We start from the raw sequence: 22938 nt of genomic DNA, 5'->3' as shown, positions 1-22938 counted from the left end.
CTGAGCACGGACCCATACGTATAAATTATGATACCGGTGACCACATGTGAGATATTTCGTCAAGTGTATGTACCGTAACTTTCGATTTCCAAAATACAGTGACTAAATTGAGAATCAAAGCCAAGTTCAATGACCGTGAGTGCATTTTATTCAGTTTTTTTTTTCTAAAAAAAATAAAACTGCCCCAAAGAAAATCCAAGTTGGGCAAGCACCAAAATTTGGGCTCTGAAAATTTTCAAGTTTGCAAATAGAGTTTTCACCTGCTAACACACCCACATGAGTTCGTAGAACAAGTATAAATCATATATAAGATGAAATCATGAACATATTTCAAATCCTGAAAATGTTATGTTTTCCCACACCAATCACCATTACATTATTAGCCATCTTCTTTGAACAAGGGGTATCCAATTCTCTGTCCCTTGTATATGAAAATGGAAGAATAACAACACTGTTATTTGAATGTCTAAGATTGACATTAAGTTTACATATTATAAAAGCACATTTAAGGAGCACTCAGCTAAGAAAGACGTATATACTGACAACGTACCTATCTTTATATATATTTATATCGATCGTCTAGCTATGTTTTAATATATTTACATGGTATCTAGTGTCTACCCAATGGTACAGCTTACATCCTAAAATTTACAAAGTCACTGTATTCTATACACCGGAAGAACCGTGTACATGGTAAATCCCCGACTATGGCGAGCCAGTAATGCCACATTTTCTAGTATGTGCAAGGCATTATCTTATCTCTAGTTAGTCTACCTGATGCCTTAAAAGAAAATCAACCTCCGAGATCATGAGAATAAGCAAGCTTTCTCACGGAAAATTGCTGTTTGCATCAACTTGACGAACCAAGGAAGATTGCTTTGGATTCTATACAGTTGTTCTGGCCCTGGCTTCAGATGATCCATTGCTGCCTTGAGAGCTATAATGTTTTATCTTTCCTAGTTTAAAGAAAAAAACCATTATCCCATCACAAATTAACAGCATGGAAATGGATAAACAGTGAAACAGTTGACAGCCAGGAGACAAGAGTACCTCTCGAATTGGCTTCCCAAGTTCTTCCTGGAATCGACGGGGATAACAGATAATGAGAAGTTGTCCTGCCTTTTCAGTTGTGTATCCAAAGTATTCCTGTTGCTTGGTTCAACATTTTTAGATTTTTCAGGAGATGACCCGAACAGCTGTACTGTTAAGCTTCCACCTGATGAAAAAGACGGCAAGTTATTCTCAGTAATCTTAAAGAAATACTTACATTCATGCTCCTTTTCTATTGTGATACTGCTAGGTTAATACCAGCAGTTAGATCAAGGGTGTGTTATCTTAGTGTCACTATACAATTGTAAAAGTGAAGAACAAAGTGGGAAGCATCATAATTCATAAGCTTACATAGAACAAGGGCAGCTCCAATCCATGCCGCAGTGTCCCATCTTTCACCTAGGAGGAACCAAGCTAAGGCAGCCCCCCATACTGGTTCTAGCCCATAAACAATTGCCGTTTCAGTTGCCGAAACATGGGTCATTGCTACCATCTGTACACAGGCATACATATTAAGATGATTTCATAAAGTAAGCAAGTTTCAAGAAGAATATTAATGAAACTACAAGAAGGCTAACCTCTGCCCACATGCATAACACTGTAGAAAAGACTCCAGTGTACAATGCTGGTATCCAAGGAAAAGAAGCTGCCGAATCCCAAAGCATACCAAAAGTCCATGATTCGAAGCTGGAATCATGTACATCAACAAAGCCATCTTTGAACAAAAACCAGAGTATCGATGAGAAAGCCACAACAAGGACCTGAAAGATAGATGAATAGTGAGATGGTTTCCCCAGTGACCAAGATAATAAAAGCAGTATGGTGCATATTGGAGACTGCAGGTACAGAATTAGCTATGAACCTCAAAGCTAAGAAGAGCCATGAACTTCTTCTTGTCCGTAATTCTTGATATTTGCTCCGTTCTAAGCATATGAATCCCGAAAAACACAGCACTGAAGAAGTTCAGCACATCACCAACCTTTGGAAACAACAAGAGGGGGTCAGAACATCAAATTATATTCCTTATACACACAAGATATATTGTATCCAAATCTCTGAAAGATGGATTTGATTGTTTTGTTTCCCAAAATGATGGTATGCAAAACGATGGTATGTTGATGGTTGGTCATTGTTATTGCAAGAATTTTCATTCAGACTGTTGTTGGTTACAGAAGCACAGGACCTTGAAGGATTGTAAGATTCTGAATTGCATTACGACAACGAATAAACCCGTAAGCACTGGTACAAAAAGAACAAGATGAATGCTACTTCCTATATACTTACACAAGGAGGAGAGCCACCACATTCCAGCAGGCCAACCCCTATAATTGATACTATGGCCCCAAACCAAGTCAGTTTGGGGATTGAAGAGCCAGAAATGCCATCAATTAATGGCACAACTATCACCTGTACACGGAATTCTTTAGATATTTACACAACTTACAATTCAAATAATTTCATGATTCCAACAGAACAAAAATAGTGCAGGAAGAGATACCGTGAAGGCTGTAATGAAGGATGCTCTCCCAGCATCAGATGTGATTAACCCAATTGCCTGAGCAAGGTACGCTAAGCTAACCCAAAATCCTAGCTCTAATCCTCCATTTCGTATACGGTGATCTCCCAAGGAGTGTATCACAAATGGTAAGAAGGGGATGGCTGCAACAACGAAGCGCACCATGTTGAAAACCGCAGGTTCAGTGAGGGCTTCAACCTCTTTCAGAACTGGGATGTCACTTGCTGCAGAAAATAGGAACAAAGGTAAGAAAGTTGTTAAACACTGAATTTCATGATTGATCCTGAGATCAAAAAGAGTTCCCCTAGCAAGGTTGCAATATTGAATAAGGGAAATTAGTCATTTGCCACTCCAAATAAATGGTATTGGCAAAGTGCCACTCCATGTCTCTAACATGTGGCCACTTGTCAGTGACACGTGAGTAGGTTCTTATGAATTGCATTTGTTTTGAAGTGGCAAATAACTAAATCTCTCACTAAATAAAGGATCTTTCTTTTTGCAATGTACTACCTCTGTTCCTAAATATAATATGTTTTAGCTTTGTCCTAAGTCAAACTCCTTAAAGTTTGACCAAATTTATAGAAAAATGTACTCCCTCCGGCCGGAATTACTTGTCTCACTTTGTACTAAATCTGCGACAAGTAATTCCGGCTGGAGGGAGTACTAATATTTACAAAAACAAATATATATACTATGAAGAGACATATCATGACAGATTTAACAAAACTAATTTGAGTTGTAATGTTGGTAGATGTTTCTATAAATTTAAAAGGTTTGATTGGGACAAAGCTAAGAACATCTTATACTAAGTAATGAACCATTTTTAAAACAAAGAAGTAGTGAAACATGTTACCTATGCTCATTAATATTTTGGTCGCCATTGTTGAACACCTTAAGTACGAATTGGAGAGAGATCAAGAAAGCTATGTAGTGTATACCATAGATGACGGTGAGAGCGTTAAGGATCATGATGCTGCGCGTCTTCTTGGAGGCAAACAGGATCCGCCTCCACACCGGCCTCCCCCGCACCCGCTTCCTGGAGTCCCCTTTCTCCTTCCTCCCTTCCTTCCCACCGGCACCGGGATCCTCGAGCGCCGAGCACCGGAGCGGCGGTAGGATCCCCACCCGGCGCATCGACGCGGTCGAGCGAGGCGGCGTGACGGCGAACAGCATGCGGCAGGAGGGCCCTGCCGCAGCAGCAGCAGCAGTGGCCACCCTGGGATGCAGGGGCAGCGCGCACGACGCGGACGCGAGGGAAGAAGCCATGGCACCGGTACTACTGCAGCACTAGTTACTGCGAGCGAGCAGGAGGTAGTAGTTCTACTTGTAGGAACTTCGCGAGAGCAAGGATTCTTCACCGGGGAGGCGGGCGTGGAACTCGTGGGTGGTGACTGCTGAATCTGGCACCGAGGGACTGATGAGGAGGGGGAGCGAAGAAACGAGCGAAAAAAAGGGAAATTCGTTGCATTTTTCTGTGGTGCCGACGCGCGCGGTGCCAATGCCGCGGTGGGGTTGAACGGTGGTGGCGTGGTGGGCCGCCGCGGCGGGAAGGGGGTTGTTTCGGGCTTGTTCTGCAGGTAAAAATGCCAAACGGTCTACTCGGTTAGGACGAGACCCAGACGCTGTGGCCTGTGGGCAGGGAACTGGGAAACTCAACGTGTTTGTTTTGTTAAACGTCGGAGCTGAGCATGTGATTCTCGTCGGCGATGATGTTTACGGGTGCTCCTCTCGTCAACGGGCTTGAATAAAATGTCTCTGACATTATGGCATGCACCTCGATCGTCGGCACTCGGCATCGACACACCGACGAAGGTGATTCAACTGGCTTTTTTACTTCCTCCGTTAAAAAAAAACTTTGTTTCGTAACTTCTTTTTTTTTCGCTTTTGCACCCGGCCAATAATACTATTTCACATCCATCTAGTACTAATCCAATATGAATAGTCAGACATTAAATGAGGTGTTTGTGCAATGGAGAGAATACAACCAATAGTTTACTCTCCAATGTGTTAGTGTGTTTTAAAAAATGTAACAATCGCTTGCTTAGGAGAGATGGCTTTCTTAAACACCAAGTACTTCCTGCTCTTAGCAAATCTCCTAAAATTTCTTTCCTATATCTCAAAATGGGAGACTCTTCTAAAAATATTTTTTCCTAAAAATTGCCCAACTCCAGCAGTTTCCCTATAAGATCTCCCTATTCTTTATTTTAAGAATTTTCTGTAACTACAAATACAAAAAAGACACAGATATAGCCATATGGCAGTACCAACAAATTTATAGGGGAGGCTTCCACCGTCCCGATCTATACGAGAGAAGAAGGGGGTTAGTTGGGGACACCAATTTTTTGGGAAGAAGATAGGTGAACTAATGGAGGACCTTTTTTGCCTTTTGACCTCTAAAATTGCTACCGGGGAGGTGATAGGGGAACTGTTGTGATTGCTCTAAGATCATTGACCATTTATTTTTTGAATGTACTGTTGCCAAACAAGTTTGAGCTTGCTTAGCTTCGGTTCAACGAATATTAACTTTGATAATGTTGGTGGAAAAAAATCTAGTGTATTTTTGTGTAGTCATGCTTCTCTTAATCTCTTTGGGCCCTGTTGAAGATCCGAAATGTTATGTGTTCTCAGGGGGAAAGTTGTAAGGACATTTGGTTCGTCATAAGCACGCTGCTGCATCAGTGGAAAGTTCTCTCCAAACCCTCTCGCTCCAATCCTCTCGATCAATGCTTACTGCTACTCCGGAGAATGGCCGAGGATTGCTTGGTGACTCTACCGTACGTCTGATGCAGCAAGGTGATAGTACTTGGTGGCGCGCATAGCCGCATACTAACTGGGTGCCGTCTTCTCGGGCATCAATTTTCTAAAGTTGGCTCCTTTCCTTCTGACCTGCCGCTCCGGCGGCTTCTGTTCTTATGCCTAGCCTAGTCGTAGTTAATTTTGTTCACTTGGTTTGCTGGGCCACTATTATTGAAGTATTGAAGGAGAACTCAACATTTCTTGTGAGAAAACTTTAACAAGTACTGCTTGGTTTCATTCAGGCAATGGAACCGGGAGGAAACTTCTTCTCATCTAATTATTTTTATTAACTCATGAACTTGACAGTAGCATGTTAATTATCTACCTTTCATGCCCATTTGATGTTCAACGAATGTAGCAGTGAGATGCTTCTGTACGCAGGTCATTAAATTAGCAATGCCAACGAGGACATTTGGAAGCGTAGCAGTCATCATCTCATCGACTAGTCGCATCTCCGCAAATTATAACATGATTATGCGATTTTGGCCTGGCATCATGGAGGGCTAACGATTTGGGTCAAGTTATATTATTATAAATTACGATAGCTGCTTAATTAACAATGAAAGCTCTTTCAGATAAGCTTATGATGCAGGCTTGCTGTCACTGTCTCCGTATTCTCGAGGTGAATTAGATTCTGACGGTACTCCTATGAAACATTTGCAATTTAATATGGTTATAGCAAAACTATATACTTCGTACTACTAAAAGTAAAAGTGATGCATGCATGCGCTTGATTACTAGACGAATTAAGCTCGAAGGACGCCATGAGCAACTGACATTGTTTCACTTTCGCCTCATCATGTGCAAGAGGCTCTACGCCGACCCACTCTGCCTCGAAAATGGATCCGTCGCTCATCTGTGTTGTAACAAATTCAGGAAACCCCCTGGAAAACAAGTGTTGGACTAGACGGTGACACTAGTACCCGTGGCATGAGTATGTACTTACGCGACGCGACAGCCGGAGGGAGGAAGGTATTTTTGTGGAGTGGTTGCGTCAACAAATTCGGATCAGAGAGAGTAGATGTGAAGAAAAGCACATGCAAGATGATTTGGCCAAAACGATGTCACGATCAGGTATTTCAAAGAATAATACGAGTAATAGAATAGAGCAGAAATTTCACATACTCCGTATTTCCTAAATCTGCAACGAGCCTTTCCGGTGGTGCTATAATCAGTCCCTCCATATAGCTTCTGTTTCTACACTGAAGACATAACAAGCTGTAGCCGGATTGCTTGCTTGCTCTCTCGCAAGAAACCCCGGAATGTCCACAGTCCAGGCCGGGTATCCATCCATCGTCCCAGGCACCAACAACCAATTCAACCACCCGCCTGCACGGAGCTCTGACGCCGGCGGCCGTGTGCCAGCGTCTCGATTCGGTGATTTCCCTGCAGCGCCCCGGCGTTCTGTGCGTGCGTCATGTGAGTTGCGCGTGACGGTGGAATGCGCAGCGGGGGAGTGGGCGTGGCGTGCAAGCCAGGACAATTGCGCGGAAGGGACGTGCCGGCGGAGCCACCAACGACTCAACCGGCGAAAACAAATTAAAAGAAAATAAAATAACGCAGGAATCTACGGAGAATAAACAAACAACAAACAAAATGGAGGAGCGGAAAAAAAATATCCAGCTCGTCGGCTTCCTCCTCCTCCTCCCTATCGGATCCAATCCGGCCCAGGCTGACCCAATCCATACCACCGTTCCGTCAGCGCTCGCACACCGGAAAAGAGGGCGGAGAGAACAGCGGAGGCGCCCGGGACACACACAGGCAAAGGGACACAGAGAGTTTGATGTAAATCATACTCCATCATCAAGCAACAAAGAGTAAAAGGAAACAGAGAGAGAAACCCTCCCCCCCTTTCTTGCTCGCTCATTTTATCCCCCATCACTCCCTCCCTCTGAGAGGAAGACCAAAGGGAGCGGCGGCGGAGGTTTTGCTTTTGGGGGGGAGTTAGTGGAGGTGGTGGTGGTGGTTATTGTTGGAAGAGATGCAGCAGCGGCGGCGGGCGCAGACGTGGGCGGGGGCGGGGAAGACGGCGCAGGCGGCGGCCGCGCACCTCGCGCTCTTCTGCTTCACGCTCCTACTCGCGCTCAGGGTCGACGGCCGCACCGCCTACTCCTGGTGGTACGTCTTGTAAACCCTAGCCTCCTCCCACTACCCTGCCTTGGCTTTCGCAGCGCGTCGATCTGGTTCGTTTCGTCTGCCCGAGTCGGGGGGTGGGATTGGGCTGTGACGGCTGGTTGGTGTGTGTGCTGATTTGCGGTGGCGAGCTACTCTGTTTCCGTGGGATGCAGATGCAGTCTGGAATCGTGCGATTCCTGTGGTCGCTCCGCAGGCGATTGAGGGTCGACTTTTTCTTCTTCTTCTGTCGGTTCGATTCGTGCCGTGGACTAATCTCTGCTCCTTCGCGTACCATTCTGAATGGGATGTTCCATTGACGAGTTGATCATAGTCTTTAGTTCGTGCTGGCCAGTGTTTCCGGTTGGAATTTAGCTCATACGGGGCAGCGTCTTGGCCTCTGATAGTTCCAGTGGTGAGCTAGTGTTGATTTCCTGCCGAAATTTGTAACTTTGAGATCTTCTTCGCATTGGTTTTCTCTTTTGTCGAATTTAGAGATCTGCTCACTAGAATCAGCCAATCAGGGTAACATATCGAATTGTAGAGTGCTAGTTTGTCTGTGCGGTGACGAAGCTAATACCAAATGATAATTACTTTCTCAATTCGATCACCCAGGATTATATTCATTCCGATATGGCTATTCCATGGTGTCGCAGCTCGTGGAAGGTTTTCAATGCCAGCCCCTTCGTTGCCTCATGGGCGTCATGTAAGATTTAGTACCAATTTGCCCAGTTGTCTTCGTTGCGTACTTGTATTCAAGTGCTGTTCATTTAACATTCATTGATTCTGATAAGTGTATGTCCTGCATGTAGTGGGCTCCTTGTCATTCCGTTGTTGCAGCACCATTGCTAATTGCGTTCGAGCTCCTTCTTTGCATATACCTTGAAAGTTTAAGAGGTATGTTCTGAAGTCAGTAGATGAATGACGCTTTGTCAAATCATATCTTATGTTTTGGTGTAATTGACCGCTCTTCTCTATTCTGTGACCCCCACCATGTCTTCTCTTTGTTTTTACCCAGTTAGAAATCATCCGGCTGTTGATCTGAAGATTGTGTTCCTTCCTCTGCTTACTTTTGAAGTAATTATTCTTATTGACAATTTTAGGTAATGAATCTGATACTTGTCTTCTTTTTTTATGCCTATAAATACTAGTAGCTTACTTTCCTTTTCTTGTATATGCAAATGCAGCAACCTGGGCTTGAATTTAAGTGGATTTATCAGTTTTCCTGCTTAGACATTCTGTTAGATAGTTTTGGCTGAAATTATTCTAGTGCATCCTGTTAGATTGCTTGTGGTTCTCTTGACTAGGTAACTAACATTAGTGAAAGTTGTCATGATGTATATTAGTAGTACTTCCTGCACATCATTCACTTATGCTATACATATCTTGTAGCTTTGTACCTTTCTCAGACCTATATCTTGAATTTTATATAAATAATCTGCGTATTTTAAATGTGGAGCAAACCCGTTGGAAGCTCCTAAATTCATTTCTTGCAATCTTCACCCTTCCAAGAACCATTCACGGTACTCCAACTTCAGTGTGGAAATGACTTTCTACCCTTGACTGCAATTGTGCCTAATGTAAATAACAGACTGTGCACATTCTAAATAAGTGAAAAAGAAAGACTTACGGCATGTTATAACATGTTAATTTTCCTAACTATTGTGTGCTCTAAAAAGAAGAAAAGAGAAGGCTCCCAAATATAGCAACTATAAAAGTACACTCCTTGGTATTGATAATGGATGGTCATCCTCTTGCATAATATTTTGTAAGTGCACATGCCATAGCATGTTCTATTTCTAGTCACCAATGTTTTTTTAATGTAATAATACCTTATTGGAAATGATGCGGCCACACCCATGTGTGGAATCCGTGTTTCGTTCTTTGGCTAACAACTGGCATTGTAATTGGTCAAACCCTTTATGGTGCCAGTGTAATTTAGAACAATGTGAAGCAAATCTAATTGTCCGTTCACCCTTTTTGCCTCTCTCTCTCTCTCTCTCTCTCTCAGTAAATGGTTGTATCTATTCCGAAATTAATGTGTTTGAAAGTGTATCTAATAGTTTGTATATCAGTTTGAAGCATTGGCAAATGGCAACTATACTGATCCTCAGTTTAGAGTTCAGTTTTATGTTGTAATCTTGTAATGACAGCTGTCAGTTGCTTATTTTGCTTCTGCTCAGTGCAAAATGATTGCTGCTTAACTCAGAGAACTTTGGATGCAGACTGTTAGAACTGAGTTCTCTCCTTTATTGTCATTTTATGGAATGTGAAAATCAACCCATCTATTGCATTCTTAAAAATGATGTGAAGCTTAGCTTCCATGTTTGTTCCAAGAGACGCAAAATTCTTACGTCAATCAAGGAAAAAAAGATCCAGAACGTTTATTTTTAGGGGATATTTATTGTAGCACTACAGATTAATCAGGTACATCTGTCTGTTACTACTGCCGTGCAAGAAATACAACTTTGTTTTCAGTAATAAGAATTAAGAGTTCTATATAAAAACTGCTCTATCCAAGTATAAATGTGTTATATTAATATATAATGCATTATCATTTTTGTATAATTCCCTTATACATAATAATAAAACTGTGGCATTGTATCTGTATATGCAGTTAAAGACAAAATAATGAAGAGAGACAAATTGTTGCTAGGCCTCCCCCTCATATCCACCATGCAATTGTATCATTCATTGAATCCTTCTCCACTCTCTCCTCATCTCCACCTTGCCTCACACAATAGGATGACAACATTAAAATTGTTTGCCTAGGGAAAGTAAGCATGCTTGATGATAAAATGATTAATCATGCTTTAGGAGTCCAAATGTACAGATAATTTGAGAAGAGAAAACTTGTTAGGGCTCCATGTACAATTGTACAGATACAAAGAAATGTAGGGAGTACTTTTAAGATATAAGGAACCATCATTAAGCACTCTCTCGTCGGTGTGAAATTGTCCCTTCTCTGTTTTTGTTAAGATAAAACATTGTACTTTCCCAATGCTAGTTATAACTATGGACTTAACCTGTATATGTTTCTTTCTTTGGGATTTCAATTGTTCAGAATGTGTAAAGCTCTAATGCCAGGAGATGAAGAAAGCATGAGCGACGAAGCTATTTGGGAAACACTTCCCGTAAGTTTCCTCACACTAATTTGATCTGACTCTGGAAATTTTCTCAAACTCCCATCACAGTTCAAATATAGTTTCTCAAGTCAACACATATTTTACTTCATCTCGCTAAAGGAATATTCAAATACGAAGACACTTAATTAGAGAACTGGAGTCACTCAACAGATTGCTATCTTTTTGTTTCTTTGGTAGCGGCTTCGGCATGTGATGATGTGGTGCATTTTTTTCCGATTGAATACATTGTAGAGTAGAACATAGAATATATGACCTTTTTCAAATTATAGAGCAGATATGATTATATATAGGCCAAGATAGAAACATGGTCCAACGTTGATATATCGTGCATTAATTTACTGATGTATAACCCACTTAGGACAGATCAATATTGCTTGAATGAGGGCTTGGATAACTGTTATAACCAAGCAAACCTCGGTACTTATATTTCGTCAAGTATGATTGAACCATTTCGTTGTCTCTGGTACTTAGTTGGCAGTTTACCATTTGCTATAAAGTATCAACATACACCGTCATTTATTTATTTTCAATTGTTTGTTTGGGCATTGGCGGTCTCCAATACACACATTTGTTTACTACCTTTCTCCCCCTACCATAATCTCTCTAGTTAACAAAATCATGGTAGTTTGCTAGTTGGGGGTGATGGGTAAGGAGTGGTATTGACTTGCGGGTTTGTATGGTCCAAATTGCTAGGGGTGAGAAGAGAAGGGTTAGAAAGGAGTGAACGAACGACCACCAACTCCAAACTTTATAGGTAGGAAAGATATTGAACCATCCGCTACAGCTCGGTACCTGTTAGAAGTTCTTCGCTGTTAGAAGATCTTTCACCTCACGTGCACAGGCTAGGTTGCTAGGTGGTTTATTTGTGCTGCATAAGCTTCAGTCTTTGTATTGCATACTGCTATATATATAGGGGTACAAGGTGGCTGACCACTAGTTCTAGAAGGGTCTACAAGCTACTACAGGTTACTACCTAAGCTAGACATGCAAGCACAGGTTCTAGAAGAACCTACAAGCTGCTACAGTTTACTGCATTAATACTTATTCAAGCACTAGTTCTAGAAGAGTCTACAGAACCCTACAAGCTTCTACAGGTTGCTGCCTTAATTCCTAAGCAAGGATTACTCTCACAATTCTCCCCCTAATCCTTGCTCTTCATGCTTGACTTGATTTGGACCATCCCGATTTTAGCACGCAGCTCCTGAAACTTTACTCGCCCCAGAGATCTTGTCAAAATGTCAGCGAGCTGATCTGAAGTACTAATGTAGCTGGTGCTGATGCTTCCATCTTCCAAGCAGTCTCTGATGAAGTGATATCGAAGATCGATATGTTTGCTGCGCTCGTGGAAGACTGGATTTTTGGCTAATGCCAGGGCAGACTTGCTGTCCACCATTAGTTCAACTCCCCGGCTTCTCTTCCATGGAGTTCACCAAGCAGTCGAGCCAGCCAAATTCCTCGTGTCGCGGCAGTCGTGGCTGCTACATACTCTGCCTCGCAGGAAGACAGAGCAACCACCCTCTGCTTGAGAGATTGCCAACTCACCAAGCAGTTGCCAAGGAAGAATAGTGTGCCACTTGTGCTCTTCCTGGTGTCAATGTCAGCGGCGAGGTCACTGTCACTGTATCCAACCAGCCGTGTCTCCTTTGTCTTCCGCTTGTAGTGCAGACCATAGTGAGTCGTGCCGGCGACGTAGCGAAGAATTCTCTTCACTGCCATCATGTGCTCCTCTGTGGGTCGTTCGATGAAACGACTCACATAGCCAACAGCAAAGGCTAGGTCTGGCCGTGTGTGGACAAGGTAGCAGAGGCTGCCGACGATCCGTCGGTACTTCGTAGCGTCCACCTCTTCTGCTGTGCTTTCACGGCTCAGCCTGAGCCGCTCCTCCATTGGAGTGTGAGCAGGATTGCATCCTTCCATTCCTCCCAGCTGAAGGATATGTGAGGCATAATGTGCCTGACATAGGCTGATGCCGTCTTCGTTCTGCTGGACTTCAATTCCGAGATAGAAAGACAACAATCCCAAGTCGCTCATTTGGAATTTTGTCTTCATCTCTTCCTTGAAGCTCTCTATTGCTTCCTTCGACGAACCAGTGATGATCAGATCATCTACATAGACTCCAAGGAGCAGAGTTGCATCGCCATTGTTGCGCCTGTAGATCGTGTGCTCGTGCTTGCTCTGCTTGAATCCAATTTCCTTGAGCGTGCAGTCAAGCTTCGCGTTCCATGCTCGTGGTGCCTGTCTTAGGCCATAGAGGGCCTTGTGCAGCCGCAAAGCCTTTCCTTCTTTTCCGGTGACGACGAAACCGGGTGGCTGCTTCACATAGACTTCCTCCTTCAATTCTCCATTGAGAAAGGCAGATTTTACGTCCATGTGGTGGACGGGCCACCCCTCCTGGGCAGCCAAAGCAAGCAGCAGCCTGATTGATTCCATGCAACCGACGGGAGCAAAGACTTCTTCGAAGTCTATGCCGGCTTGCTGGACAAAGCCACGCGCGACCAGCTGTGCTTTGTGCTTGATCACTTCGCCGGCTTCATTTTTCTTCAGTTTGTAGACCCATTTGAGGCCTATTGGTCGATGCCCATGTGGCAAATCGACAAGCTCCCATGTCTTGTTCTGCTCCACCGCGTCAAATTCCTCACGCATAGCTGCCTGCCATGCCTTGTCTCGCTCAGCTTTAGCGAACGAGCACGGCTCCCCCGTGCTGGCCAAGTGCAGCTCATTGCCAAGATTGTGTGACGCGAGCCCTGGCAGTGGTTCTTCTCCAATCAGATTCTCGACCGTACGATAGCGAACTGGTGTGTCGCTATGAGCAGCATCGAGTCGATCATCATCATTTGCTGGTGGCGTGACAAATTCTGGAGTTGCTGAAGCTGGTGCACCGGTTGTAGTTGCTGCTGGAACAGATGGAGACGACGGTGTTATGGTGGCTGAGGCACTTGGAGTCCCATGGCTCAATGATGCAGTTCTGTCCTCTCCTGGACAGGACACCTGGCTAGGCGCCCTCACGGTGCCACGACATATATATTGTATGTCGAAGCTGATGCTAGAGTTGCTACCGTTCGCTGCCCAATCCCAGCCACGTTCTTCATCGAAGATGATGTCGCGCGCTATGCGGACGCGCCTCGTCAGAGGGTCCAGCAGCCGGTACGCCTTTACTCCTTCCTCGTAGCCAATGAAAACAACGGGAGAGCTGCGGTCATCGAGCTTGCGCAGGTTCCCCTGTTCCTTGACATATGCCAAGCACCCAAAGGTGCGAAGGTAGTGGACCGCTGGCTTGCGACCATGCCACGCCTCGTAAGGCGTCTTCCCGGTAAGGGCTTTGGTGGGAGCTCGGTTGAGCAAGAAGACAGCAGTGCTCACCGCCTCCCCCCAAAATTTAGTTGGCATGCCTCTCTGTTTCAGCAGAGCGTGTGCCATTGCTACCACCGTTTGGTTCCGTCGCTCGACAACTCCATTTTGCTGCGGGGAGTACGGTGCGGAGAAGTGGCGCTGGATTCCTTCATCAGCACAATAGGCAGCAAATTCCGTTGAAGTGAACTCACCGCCGTTGTCCGTGCGGAACACATGCAGTTTGCGTCCACTCTGAACTTCAGCCGCTGCCTGAATTCTTTTGATGGCATCAGGAGCGTTGTTCTTGGCTGCTAGGAGCATCACCCACATGTAACGAGTGGCGTCGTCCACCAACAGCAAGAAGTATTTCCGGCCTCCTGGTGTTGCCGGCGTAACAGGACCACAGAGGTCGCCGTGGACGAGCTCAAGTGGCTCCTGTGCCCGGTATTTTGCTTGCTGAGGGAATGGGCTCCGGCGATGCTTGGTGATGACACACGTGTCACATAGCTGCTCCACATGCTCCAGCTGTGGCAGCCCACGTGCCATGGCGAGGCGTCCCATCTTCTCCAAGGCATCGAAGTTGAGATGCCCAAAACGCTCATGCCAGCGCCAAGCAGCGTCGCCGTGGCGGGCAGAGAGACAGATTGGCTGAGCAATCTCAAGATGCAGTTTGTAGAGGCGATTCCGGCCGCGCCTTACGCAAGCAAGGAGTCGACCTTGCTGATCCCATATGTGCAGCACACCTCTCCTGATCAGCAAGCACGCGTCGCTCTTGTCGAGCTGACCGATGCTGATGATCGAGTTCCTCAAGCGAGGGATGTAGTAGACGCCGTTGAGGGCCTTGTGTTCGCTGTTCCTGCCAGCGAAGATGACACAGTGCCAATGCCCTTGATTTCGACGACCGAGCCATCGCCAAATTTGACGGTGCCGGTGACCGTTTGGTCAAGTTCAGCAAAGGCGTCGCTGTGGCCCGTCATGTGATTTGTGGCGCCGGTGTCAAGGTACCAGCCCTTGATTCGCTCCTCATAACTGCTCGTCCCAAGGAAGACTTTTGCCTTCGGCTCGTCGATGTGAAGAGGCGCGTGCTCTGGAACTGCAGCACTACTGTTCTGCACTGGAGCTGGAGCTGCAGCAGTGGTGTCCTGCACTAGGGCTGGAGTTGCAGCAGTGCTGTCCTGCACCTTTGTAGCTGGGGCTGGAGTAATGCTCTTCTGCTCAACTTTGGCTGGGGCTGGAGTGCTGCAGACCTGCGCCATGAGGAGAGCTGGCTCCTCATCATCTTCCTCAGCTTGGGCCAAGAAAGCCTTGTTTCTCCAGGGCTGCCTGCAGTCCCTGGCCCAATGGCCGCTGCGCCCGCAATTGAGGCATTTGTTATTGCGGGGGCCGTCCTTAGGGGCTGCCTGCTCCTCGCTGCCTTCTCCACCCTTACGTGGTGGAGGTCGTCGCCGCCGCTGTGTGCCGCTACGCACGGACCTAGAGGAGCTGCCACCTTGGCGCTCCTTCATCTTCTCCCGCCACTGCTCCTCGGTGAGAAGGAGCTTGCCCTGCTCACGTGGCGGTTCCGGCGGCTCGAGACGGTCTTCCGCAGCCTTCAGCCGACCCGTGACATCCTCCAACGACAATTCGGAGATGTCAAGGAGTGTCTCGATCGAAAGGGCGAGCTGCGAGAACCTTGGTGGCACAACTCGCAAGAATTTCTCGACAACCTAAGATTCGTCGATTGGTTCTCCGAGCGTGGCAAGGCTTGTGACGAGGTTGCTGAGGCGCAGCGCGAAGTCATCGACTTTCTCCCCGTCACGGAACGAGATCGTCTCAAACTCCCTCCTCAGCTGCTGCGCCTTGCCCTTCCGCACGCGGTCAGTACCGACACGCATGGTTCGGACCGCCTCCCACGCCTCCTTCGCTGTCCTCTTGACAGCCAAGCTGGCCATCATTTCAGGTGGCACCGCGTGCAAGATGGCCTCCAGCGCCATTCGATCTTCCTGGAAGTTGTCGGCGCCAAACTCGATTGCCTCCCAAAGGCCGCGAGCCTGCAACATCACCTTCATGAGAAGGCTCCATTCGGCATAGTTCGTCCGCGTCAGCATCGGGTACTTGCCACCATCGACGTCCTTCACGACACGCTCGACGACGACCTCACGCCTTCCGGCCTCGCGGTGGCGTGGTCGTCTTAGCAGCGGTGAAGGGGAACGGTGCCGTGGCTGGCGAAGCGGACTGCCGGCTACGTCTTGAGCTGGAGCAGACATCTCTCTCAGGATCCTCTTAACAGGGCTCTGATACCAACTGTTAGAAGTTCTTCGCTGTTAGAAGATCTTTCACCTCACGTGCACAGGCTAGGTTGCTAGGTGGTTTATTTGTGCTGCATAAGCTTCAGTCGTTGTATTGCATACTGCTATATATATAGGGGTACAAGGTGGCTGACCACTAGTTCTAGAAGGGTCTACAAGCTACTACAGGTTACTACCTAAGCTAGACATGCAAGCACAGGTTCTAGAAGAACCTACAAGCTGCTACAGTTTACTGCATTAATACTTATTCAAGCACTAGTTCTAGAAGAGTCTACAAAACCCTACAAGCTTCTACAGGTTGCTGCCTTAATTCCTAAGCAAGGATTACTCTCACAGTACCTGCCGTTTATAGCTTGTTCCCACATAATTTAGCACAGGTCCTGAACTTGTCGATGACGATTTGGATCTGGTCCAGCACTGGTGGGACTGAGGTTGCTGAAGCTTCGTGCGTGACTGCAATTGGCCACACATCATTACCTCTGGTCCACTTGCTCCACTGCCATTTCCTGAAGTTTGGTGAGTGGAGAAGACCGAATCCCCTGTAGTGTTACTTTCTGCCCCTAAATTAGACAGCATTGGGCTATGTTGTTTGAGCCAGTCCACTCCCAGAATTGCATCGTAGGCGCCCAAAGGAATGATACTCACATCAGTGGTGAAGGTATGCCTTGAGTCCACTAGCTGAGGTCCTGCACAATCTTGTTGCAGTTGAGCGTGTCTCCATTGGTGACAGACAGACATGGTTGGTGTACTGCTTGTATGGCAGTTGACCCTATCGACGAAGGAAGAGTTCAGAAAGCTGTGGCTACTGCTGGAATTGACTAGCAGAAGCAAAACTTGATTATTGACCTATGCCTGTAGACGAATGGTCTCCACCTCTAGGGTCAGTGTGTGGTCTTCAGCCGGCACTTTGTGTGCGCACATGTGCTGGATCATATTTGTCACCACAGTTATAGCATAATCCATTTGCACGGCGATATTCGCAAAGCTGTCTTTCTTTCCAGAATTCAGCTTGTCCGATTTTCTTAAGCGCCCTGGCAGCCTTGACTGTGGTTGCTGCTCCTTCAGGACGACCTACTGCGTGCATCCCTGCCCATGGTTTGTTCTGTGCCATCACATCTTGTTCAACATGTGCTAGCAGAATTGCACGATCAACAGTCTCATGGATCTGAGTTGCCAGTGCTCCGCGTCTCTTGCTTCAAGCCTTTGATAAACTGTGAGACGAAGAAAGTCTCGTCGTAATAGGGGTCGTGGCCTGAAATTTTGATCAGTTCCTGGAATGTGGAACAGTACTAAACAGTGCCCTTCTACTCTAGTGCCAAGACTGCGCTCATGAACTGTCGATGACCGGACGCACCAAATTTGACCTCAACAGCAGCATTGCAGCAATAAACACTGGCTACTCCTACACTATTTTCTGCAGTTTCTATGCCTGGATGGATTACCGATGTGCTGCATTATCATCCTGATGCATTGTTGCTGCCGTAATCCACAGATTAGGCAAGATGTTGAAGATCTTTAAATAATCGAGACAGATGTCATAACAAATCCCATGATGCTCCCCAGCAAACAGGGGAAACAACATCTTCGCAAGAGGGGTCCGACTGCCACCGTGGTGCTCGCCGTTGTAGTGACACCCACCTTGGCCCCCATCGCTTCCCTCAGTATTGTCACAGCCTCCACAGAAGATTACTCGAGCCACCAGCCCATCCACACCGCCTAGGCCCTCTCTGCCACTGCGCCCCCCTTTTGGCAATTGTGCTGAAGAACTGGAGCCAGGAGCAAACCCGCTGCCCTGTGGCGTTTCATAGCAGCCACTCACAGATATCTGTTGCAGAATCTGTTTGCTGCGAACTTGTGATTTCACCTGGTCCTGCTCCTCCCCCGTTAGTGATGCTGCCTTGGAACCGCCCAGCTTCGCCATCGCCTGAGCTGTGGCCGCCATATGCTATGCGAACTCTGCCTGATGCAGCTCGATGGTGTCCATGGTGCGAGTGTGATCTAACACGGTGCGGCCGTGCAGATCAAGCTGTGCGGCCATCTGCTTTCGGAGGTGTCTAGCGAACCCACCTTCACATCTATCAGGCCAAACATATATCCAAGCTCTCCCGAATCGACATCAAGGAGTCAAGGACGCATTGATACGATCTGCCACTTCACAAATCGCGGCCTGGACAAACTGGGTCTACGGGAAGGATTTAGTCGGCGGTGTCGTGATTCCTTGATAAGTCCAACAAACCAGTGTCCAGCATTACGGGATCTCAGAGACGAGATCGGTCAAAATAAAAGTCACCGCTGAATTCACCAACCATCCACCAGGATTTTACCGCTGAAGACCGAGTAAGTCCAGCGATCAAATTGACATCTGATACCAACTGTAACACCCTTGTGACGTGAGATCAGATACTCAGAGAAGGGGATTGGGGACCGGAGCTGGATGAGAAGAGATAGGAAGGGGGAGTTTCTTCCATTCAGTTCATACCCAACCATCCTCTACAGCTTAGCTTATAACCACACGGCACCTACCGCTTACAGCTCGGTCCCACATTGCTTAACACACATGACATGCTGCGTCACCGGTTTACGCTTTCTGTGGCTGATGGCACCCTCACTTTCTTCGTCTCATCCTCAGCAGTTGTGACAGAAGTCCTTTTTATTTTACCTACAGTAGAGTAATACGCATTTATCTTATATTATATGATGATAATATTTGAAGTAAATCTGGAAGAACAAGTCTTGTTTATTTTACCTACAGTAGAGCAATGCACATTTATCTTATATGACTTCTACTTTGTAACCAGCATTTTTGGGTCGCAATCTCCATGGTGTTTCTTATAGCTGCTACAACCTTCACGCTTCTCAAGTTGTCTGGTAAAGTTTCCTGAATTGCCTTCCAATTGTCACATCTTATAAATTGAGTTTCTATCTGTTACTTGACAAATATCCTAACTTTTCCTAAATGATTATAAATATCTGGATGTTTTGAGGCAGCTCCTTACTGCTCCTAGAGGCCTTCACCATAGAGTTGAGTAGTTGACAAAGAAAATATTCCATGTGTCACAATGTTCCGTGCTTTTGGATTGCATTATGAAGTTGAAGCTTGCTTTCATGCGCTTGTCTACAACTATTGTTTGTGATGGATCCATAGGATGGAGTTCAGGAGTTGGTAGGCTTTCTAAAGATTCTGTTGTTTGTTCAAAAGACTAGCAGAATGACTATTCATTGTGCTATGTTCTTCTCTTCTGTGAGAGTGACTTAGGTATCGAAAGTGATACAAGCCTGGTCTGAGACTGCCAATCAGGCTTTTGTGCTGTATAGGATAACTTAACTATCTACTTCCTCAGCTTGTAGGAGTTAACTTCTTCAAATCTCCCAGAACATTCTCTGAGTTAATCATTTTTTTCTTAGTCCTCTTTACCTCTGTCGCACAATATTGTTGTAATAGTGGCTTATACATATGACAGGTGATGTTGGTGCTTTGGGATGGTGGGATTTGTTTATAAACTATGGGTGAGACTGATTGCGGTAACATTCTTATTTTACAATTGAGATGCCTACTAGTCTAATATATCAACTTGTTTACCCAGGATCGCGGAGTGTTTTGCATTTCTTGTTTGTACAAGATGGTTTAATCCCATGATTCATAGGCCTCCTACTCATGGGGAGGCTAGCTCATCATCAACGGCAATCAGATATCGTGACTGGGATAGTGGTCTTGTCCTCCCATCACTGGAAGACCATGAACAAGAGAAGCTTTGTGGCCTTCCTGACATAGGAGGTCATGTCATGAAAATACCTCTGGTGGTTTTCCAAGTTTTGCTTTGTATGCGGTTAGAGGTATGTGCCATTCAAATCATATAGTACTTAGGAAATATCGTTGATTAACTGGTCATATGTACCAGAAAGAAATGCCAGAAAGGAATATTTTTTATTTATTTCAAAAGAACATATTAGATGAATTCTTGAAAACATTGGCAATCAATTATACTGAAAGGGTGCAGATTTTATGACCGAGTTCAACTAGGGTGTTCAGAAGTAAAACCCATAAGTCCATAACCAGTCTGCATATAGCTAGTGACTGTTTGTGTCCCACTAGTTGGATGCATAATTGTGTTCATAACCCATTACTGGTACCAATTCTTTTTCTTGATAACAGCTTAATTTCGGTTTTTTTTCAGGGTACACCACCAAGCGCTCGCTATATTCCGATATTTGCTCTTTTCTCCCCTCTATTTATTTTGCAAGGCGCTGGTGTCCTTTTCTCGCTAGCAAGATTGGTGGAGAAGGTTGTTCTGCTATTGCGTAATGGACCAGTTAGTCCTAATTACCTTACAGCATCATCAAAAGTCCGTGATTGTTTTGCTTTTCTTCATCATGGTTCAAGGTAACACAGACAGCTACTATGAGCTAGTATTATTCTATCTATTTGTTGTCGTCCTTCTATCTATGGCAATGCTAGTATTCCACCCTGAGACTGACTTCTAATATTGTTGATTCTGTATGTTGTTCAGGCTTCTTGGTTGGTGGTCCATTGACGAAGGGAGCAAGGAAGAGCAAGCCCGGTTGTTTTATACTGAAGCTAATGGGTAGTTGATTTCAGCCTGTTCATATGAGTTCATTTAGATTATGTTAATTTGCTGAATATGCTACTCTCCATCATTGATTATAATGTTTACAAGATCTCTCAATAAGTTTGCTCTATGTTGATTTCTTGATTTTTGTTGAAGGTACAACACATTTTCTGGATACCCACCTGAGGTAGTAAGGAAAATGCCTAAGAAGGATCTGGCAGAAGAGGTATCCTTTTGTTCTGTGAGATGATTCTAGAACCATTTACCAGCCTAAAATTTTATTCGTTTCACATGATTTAATCAACAGAAACAATAATTTCTTTACTATTTTATTTTCAGGTTTGGAGACTTCAGGCAGCGTTGGGAGAGCAATCTGAAATTACCAAGTCTACCCAGCAGGAATACGAAAGGCTTCAAAATGTAACTCTCTTTCTCTGCCTCGTTCAGGCTCATTTTTTGTTAAACTCAATTGGCGTTATACGAGCTTGAGGATTCAATGGTCTTTATGCGTGACATATATATCCTGAAAGTTATGTCTAAAATTTTCTGCTGCACTTAATCTCATTGCAGATACTAGGGTTTCTATTTGTTGAAAATTCAATCTTCAGTACAGACTCAGTTCTGGAAACAACTTTTTTCCTTTTTTCCGCGCACTCTACTAATAGTAGCGCATAGACAGAGCACAAATAAAATAGTATCAGGTTGGCTGGCTTGCAAGGTCGTCATTTGCTCTGTTGACTCCCTTGTTTCAGGAGAAGGTTCTCTGTAGGATTTGCTACGAGGGAGAAATATGCATGGTCTTAATTCCCTGCCGACACAGAACTTTATGCAAGTATGTTTCAGCCTCTTGTTTAATCCAGTTGGATGCTCAATCTTTTTAACTGGGCATTATTATTTGTTGTCTAAACTGCCATTTTTATGTTGTTTTCTGACAGGTCTTGCGCTGAGAAGTGTAAAAGATGTCCAATCTGCCGTAACCCCATTGATGAGCGCATGGCTGTATATGATGTTTAAACTTCACTGACGAAGCTGAACATTACGAATCTGTACATGTGGGCGGTGTGATGTTGTGCATATGGGATCGGTCACAACTTTAAGCTGATTGAGATCTGCACAACCTCAGAAAGGTTTAGCAAATATGGAGGAGATATATCTTGTCTAACCAAATGGAAGGAAAGATAGCTGCTGAGCATTTTTCCGGTTCCAATTATGTACTGTAAGTCTGTAATTAGTCCATTGGTGTCTTTTAGCTTCTTTTTGTGTCTGTTAGATGTTCCCGTTTTACTTAGATTATGCTTCGATGTAAATAAAACTGTTGTGTTTGAATATTTTGCTCCTTGAGTGAGAAGAGAACTAAGAAAAGAGTATAGTTCTCCTTCAGTGGCACATATGTGGTCTATTAGATTATTTGATTGAGCCAAGCTATTTCTCTTGGAATAGTTGAAGGGCTATATAGCCAATAAGGCCTATAACGACGTTGTGAAGAGTTTTATCATGCGCACGCCTAGTATGAACAGGAATAGCTGGCCATTCACTGAGCTCGTGCAGGTGCTAGTGTTACCGTTAGGTGGTTTAGGTGTCCAACTGACAACTGCTCATTGGTAAAACCTGCAGATAGTTTTTTGGCGTGTCAATAGCTCCAGCGCATGTCATGGACCGTATCGCCGTTTAAAAGGATAGGAAGAAACAGGCGGCTGAAAGTTAAAAAGAGGGATAGCGGAAACTCCTTTTGTGTGCGCGAGCCTGGTACCAGGATTGGACTGCTGGCATAGTCTGGGATGGAGCAAATAAGGAGCAGATCAGGTGCAAGTCATTGGGCTAGCTGGCGAAATCAAAAAATTCTAAGGCCCAACAGAAGGGGTTTGTATTTAGGAAGTTGTCCCTGATTCCCCTAAAAAAAAGGAAGCTGTCCCTGATTCCTCTAAAAAAAGGAAGTACTCCCTGATTTTACTTATCGCACAACGTATACTCCGTATTTTCACATCGCCTGATAAAAGGGGACGGACAAGTGAATTTTTTATCAATTTGTGATGAGGCGATGTGTAGCAGTGTGTTAGCTACCTATGCTAAATTTCTCAGTGATTCAGCTGTCAAAAAGTGGAGTCAAATGTATTTATGGTCAGCTGAATCAC

At 45.1% G+C, this 22938-nt stretch overlaps 2 protein-coding genes across 3 annotated transcripts; one reads left to right on the top strand and one right to left on the bottom strand.

Moving 5' to 3' along the window:
- Positions 1–435: 435 nt before the first annotated feature.
- On the bottom strand, positions 436–3991 carry LOC100834566. Of its 2 annotated transcripts, none has more exons than XM_003560717.4 (8): positions 3505–3991; positions 2549–2790; positions 2335–2457; positions 1913–2029; positions 1629–1811; positions 1402–1543; positions 1051–1216; positions 436–956 (listed from the first exon to the last, which is right to left on the bottom strand). In XM_003560717.4, the coding sequence occupies exons 1-8, from the start codon at positions 3830–3832 to the stop codon at positions 938–940; spliced, it is 1320 nt and encodes a 439-aa protein (XP_003560765.1). In that variant the 5' UTR covers positions 3833–3991; the 3' UTR covers positions 436–937. The 2 variants fall into 2 exon arrangements, with proteins under 2 accessions (XP_003560765.1, XP_014754310.1); XM_014898824.1 differs by having other exon boundaries at positions 436–951; positions 3505–3832.
- A 3000-nt stretch (positions 3992–6991) lies between these two features.
- LOC100846770 lies at positions 6992–22194 on the top strand. The gene is made up of 14 exons (XM_003560688.4): positions 6992–7480; positions 8090–8180; positions 8287–8371; positions 8493–8577; positions 10539–10608; positions 19037–19106; positions 19700–19745; positions 19823–20072; positions 20414–20619; positions 20747–20821; positions 20963–21032; positions 21146–21226; positions 21559–21638; positions 21742–22194. Exons 1-14 carry the CDS (start codon positions 7344–7346, stop codon positions 21818–21820), a joined length of 1425 nt encoding a protein of 474 aa, XP_003560736.1. The 5' UTR covers positions 6992–7343; the 3' UTR covers positions 21821–22194.
- Positions 22195–22938: the final 744 nt, after the last annotated feature.

Source organism: Brachypodium distachyon, chromosome 1 (genome assembly GCF_000005505.3).
Source record: "Brachypodium distachyon strain Bd21 chromosome 1, Brachypodium_distachyon_v3.0, whole genome shotgun sequence".
Taxonomy (NCBI): Eukaryota; Viridiplantae; Streptophyta; class Magnoliopsida; order Poales; family Poaceae; genus Brachypodium; species Brachypodium distachyon.
The sequence above is the reverse complement of the archived record's forward strand: the minus strand, read 5'-3'. Positions and strand labels throughout refer to the sequence as shown.

Excerpts from the sequence above, each read along its gene's own strand:
- LOC100834566 (XM_003560717.4), bottom strand. The coding sequence starts at position 3,832 with ATGGCTTCTTCCCTCGCGTCCGCGTCGTGCGCGCTGCCCCTGCATCCC. Across the intron at positions 1,812-1,912 it reads TGGCTCTTCTTAGCTTTGAG|GTCCTTGTTGTGGCTTTCTC; the intron begins GTTCATAGCTAA and ends TCTATCTTTCAG. Across the intron at positions 1,217-1,401 it reads TGGAGCTGCCCTTGTTCTAT|GTGGAAGCTTAACAGTACAG; the intron begins GTAAGCTTATGA and ends CTTTTTCATCAG.
- LOC100846770 (XM_003560688.4), top strand. The coding sequence starts at position 7,344 with ATGCAGCAGCGGCGGCGGGCGCAGACGTGGGCGGGGGCGGGGAAGACG. Across the intron at positions 8,578-10,538 it reads ATTCTTATTGACAATTTTAG|AATGTGTAAAGCTCTAATGC; the intron begins GTAATGAATCTG and ends TCAATTGTTCAG. Across the intron at positions 19,107-19,699 it reads CACGCTTCTCAAGTTGTCTG|GTGATGTTGGTGCTTTGGGA; the intron begins GTAAAGTTTCCT and ends TACATATGACAG.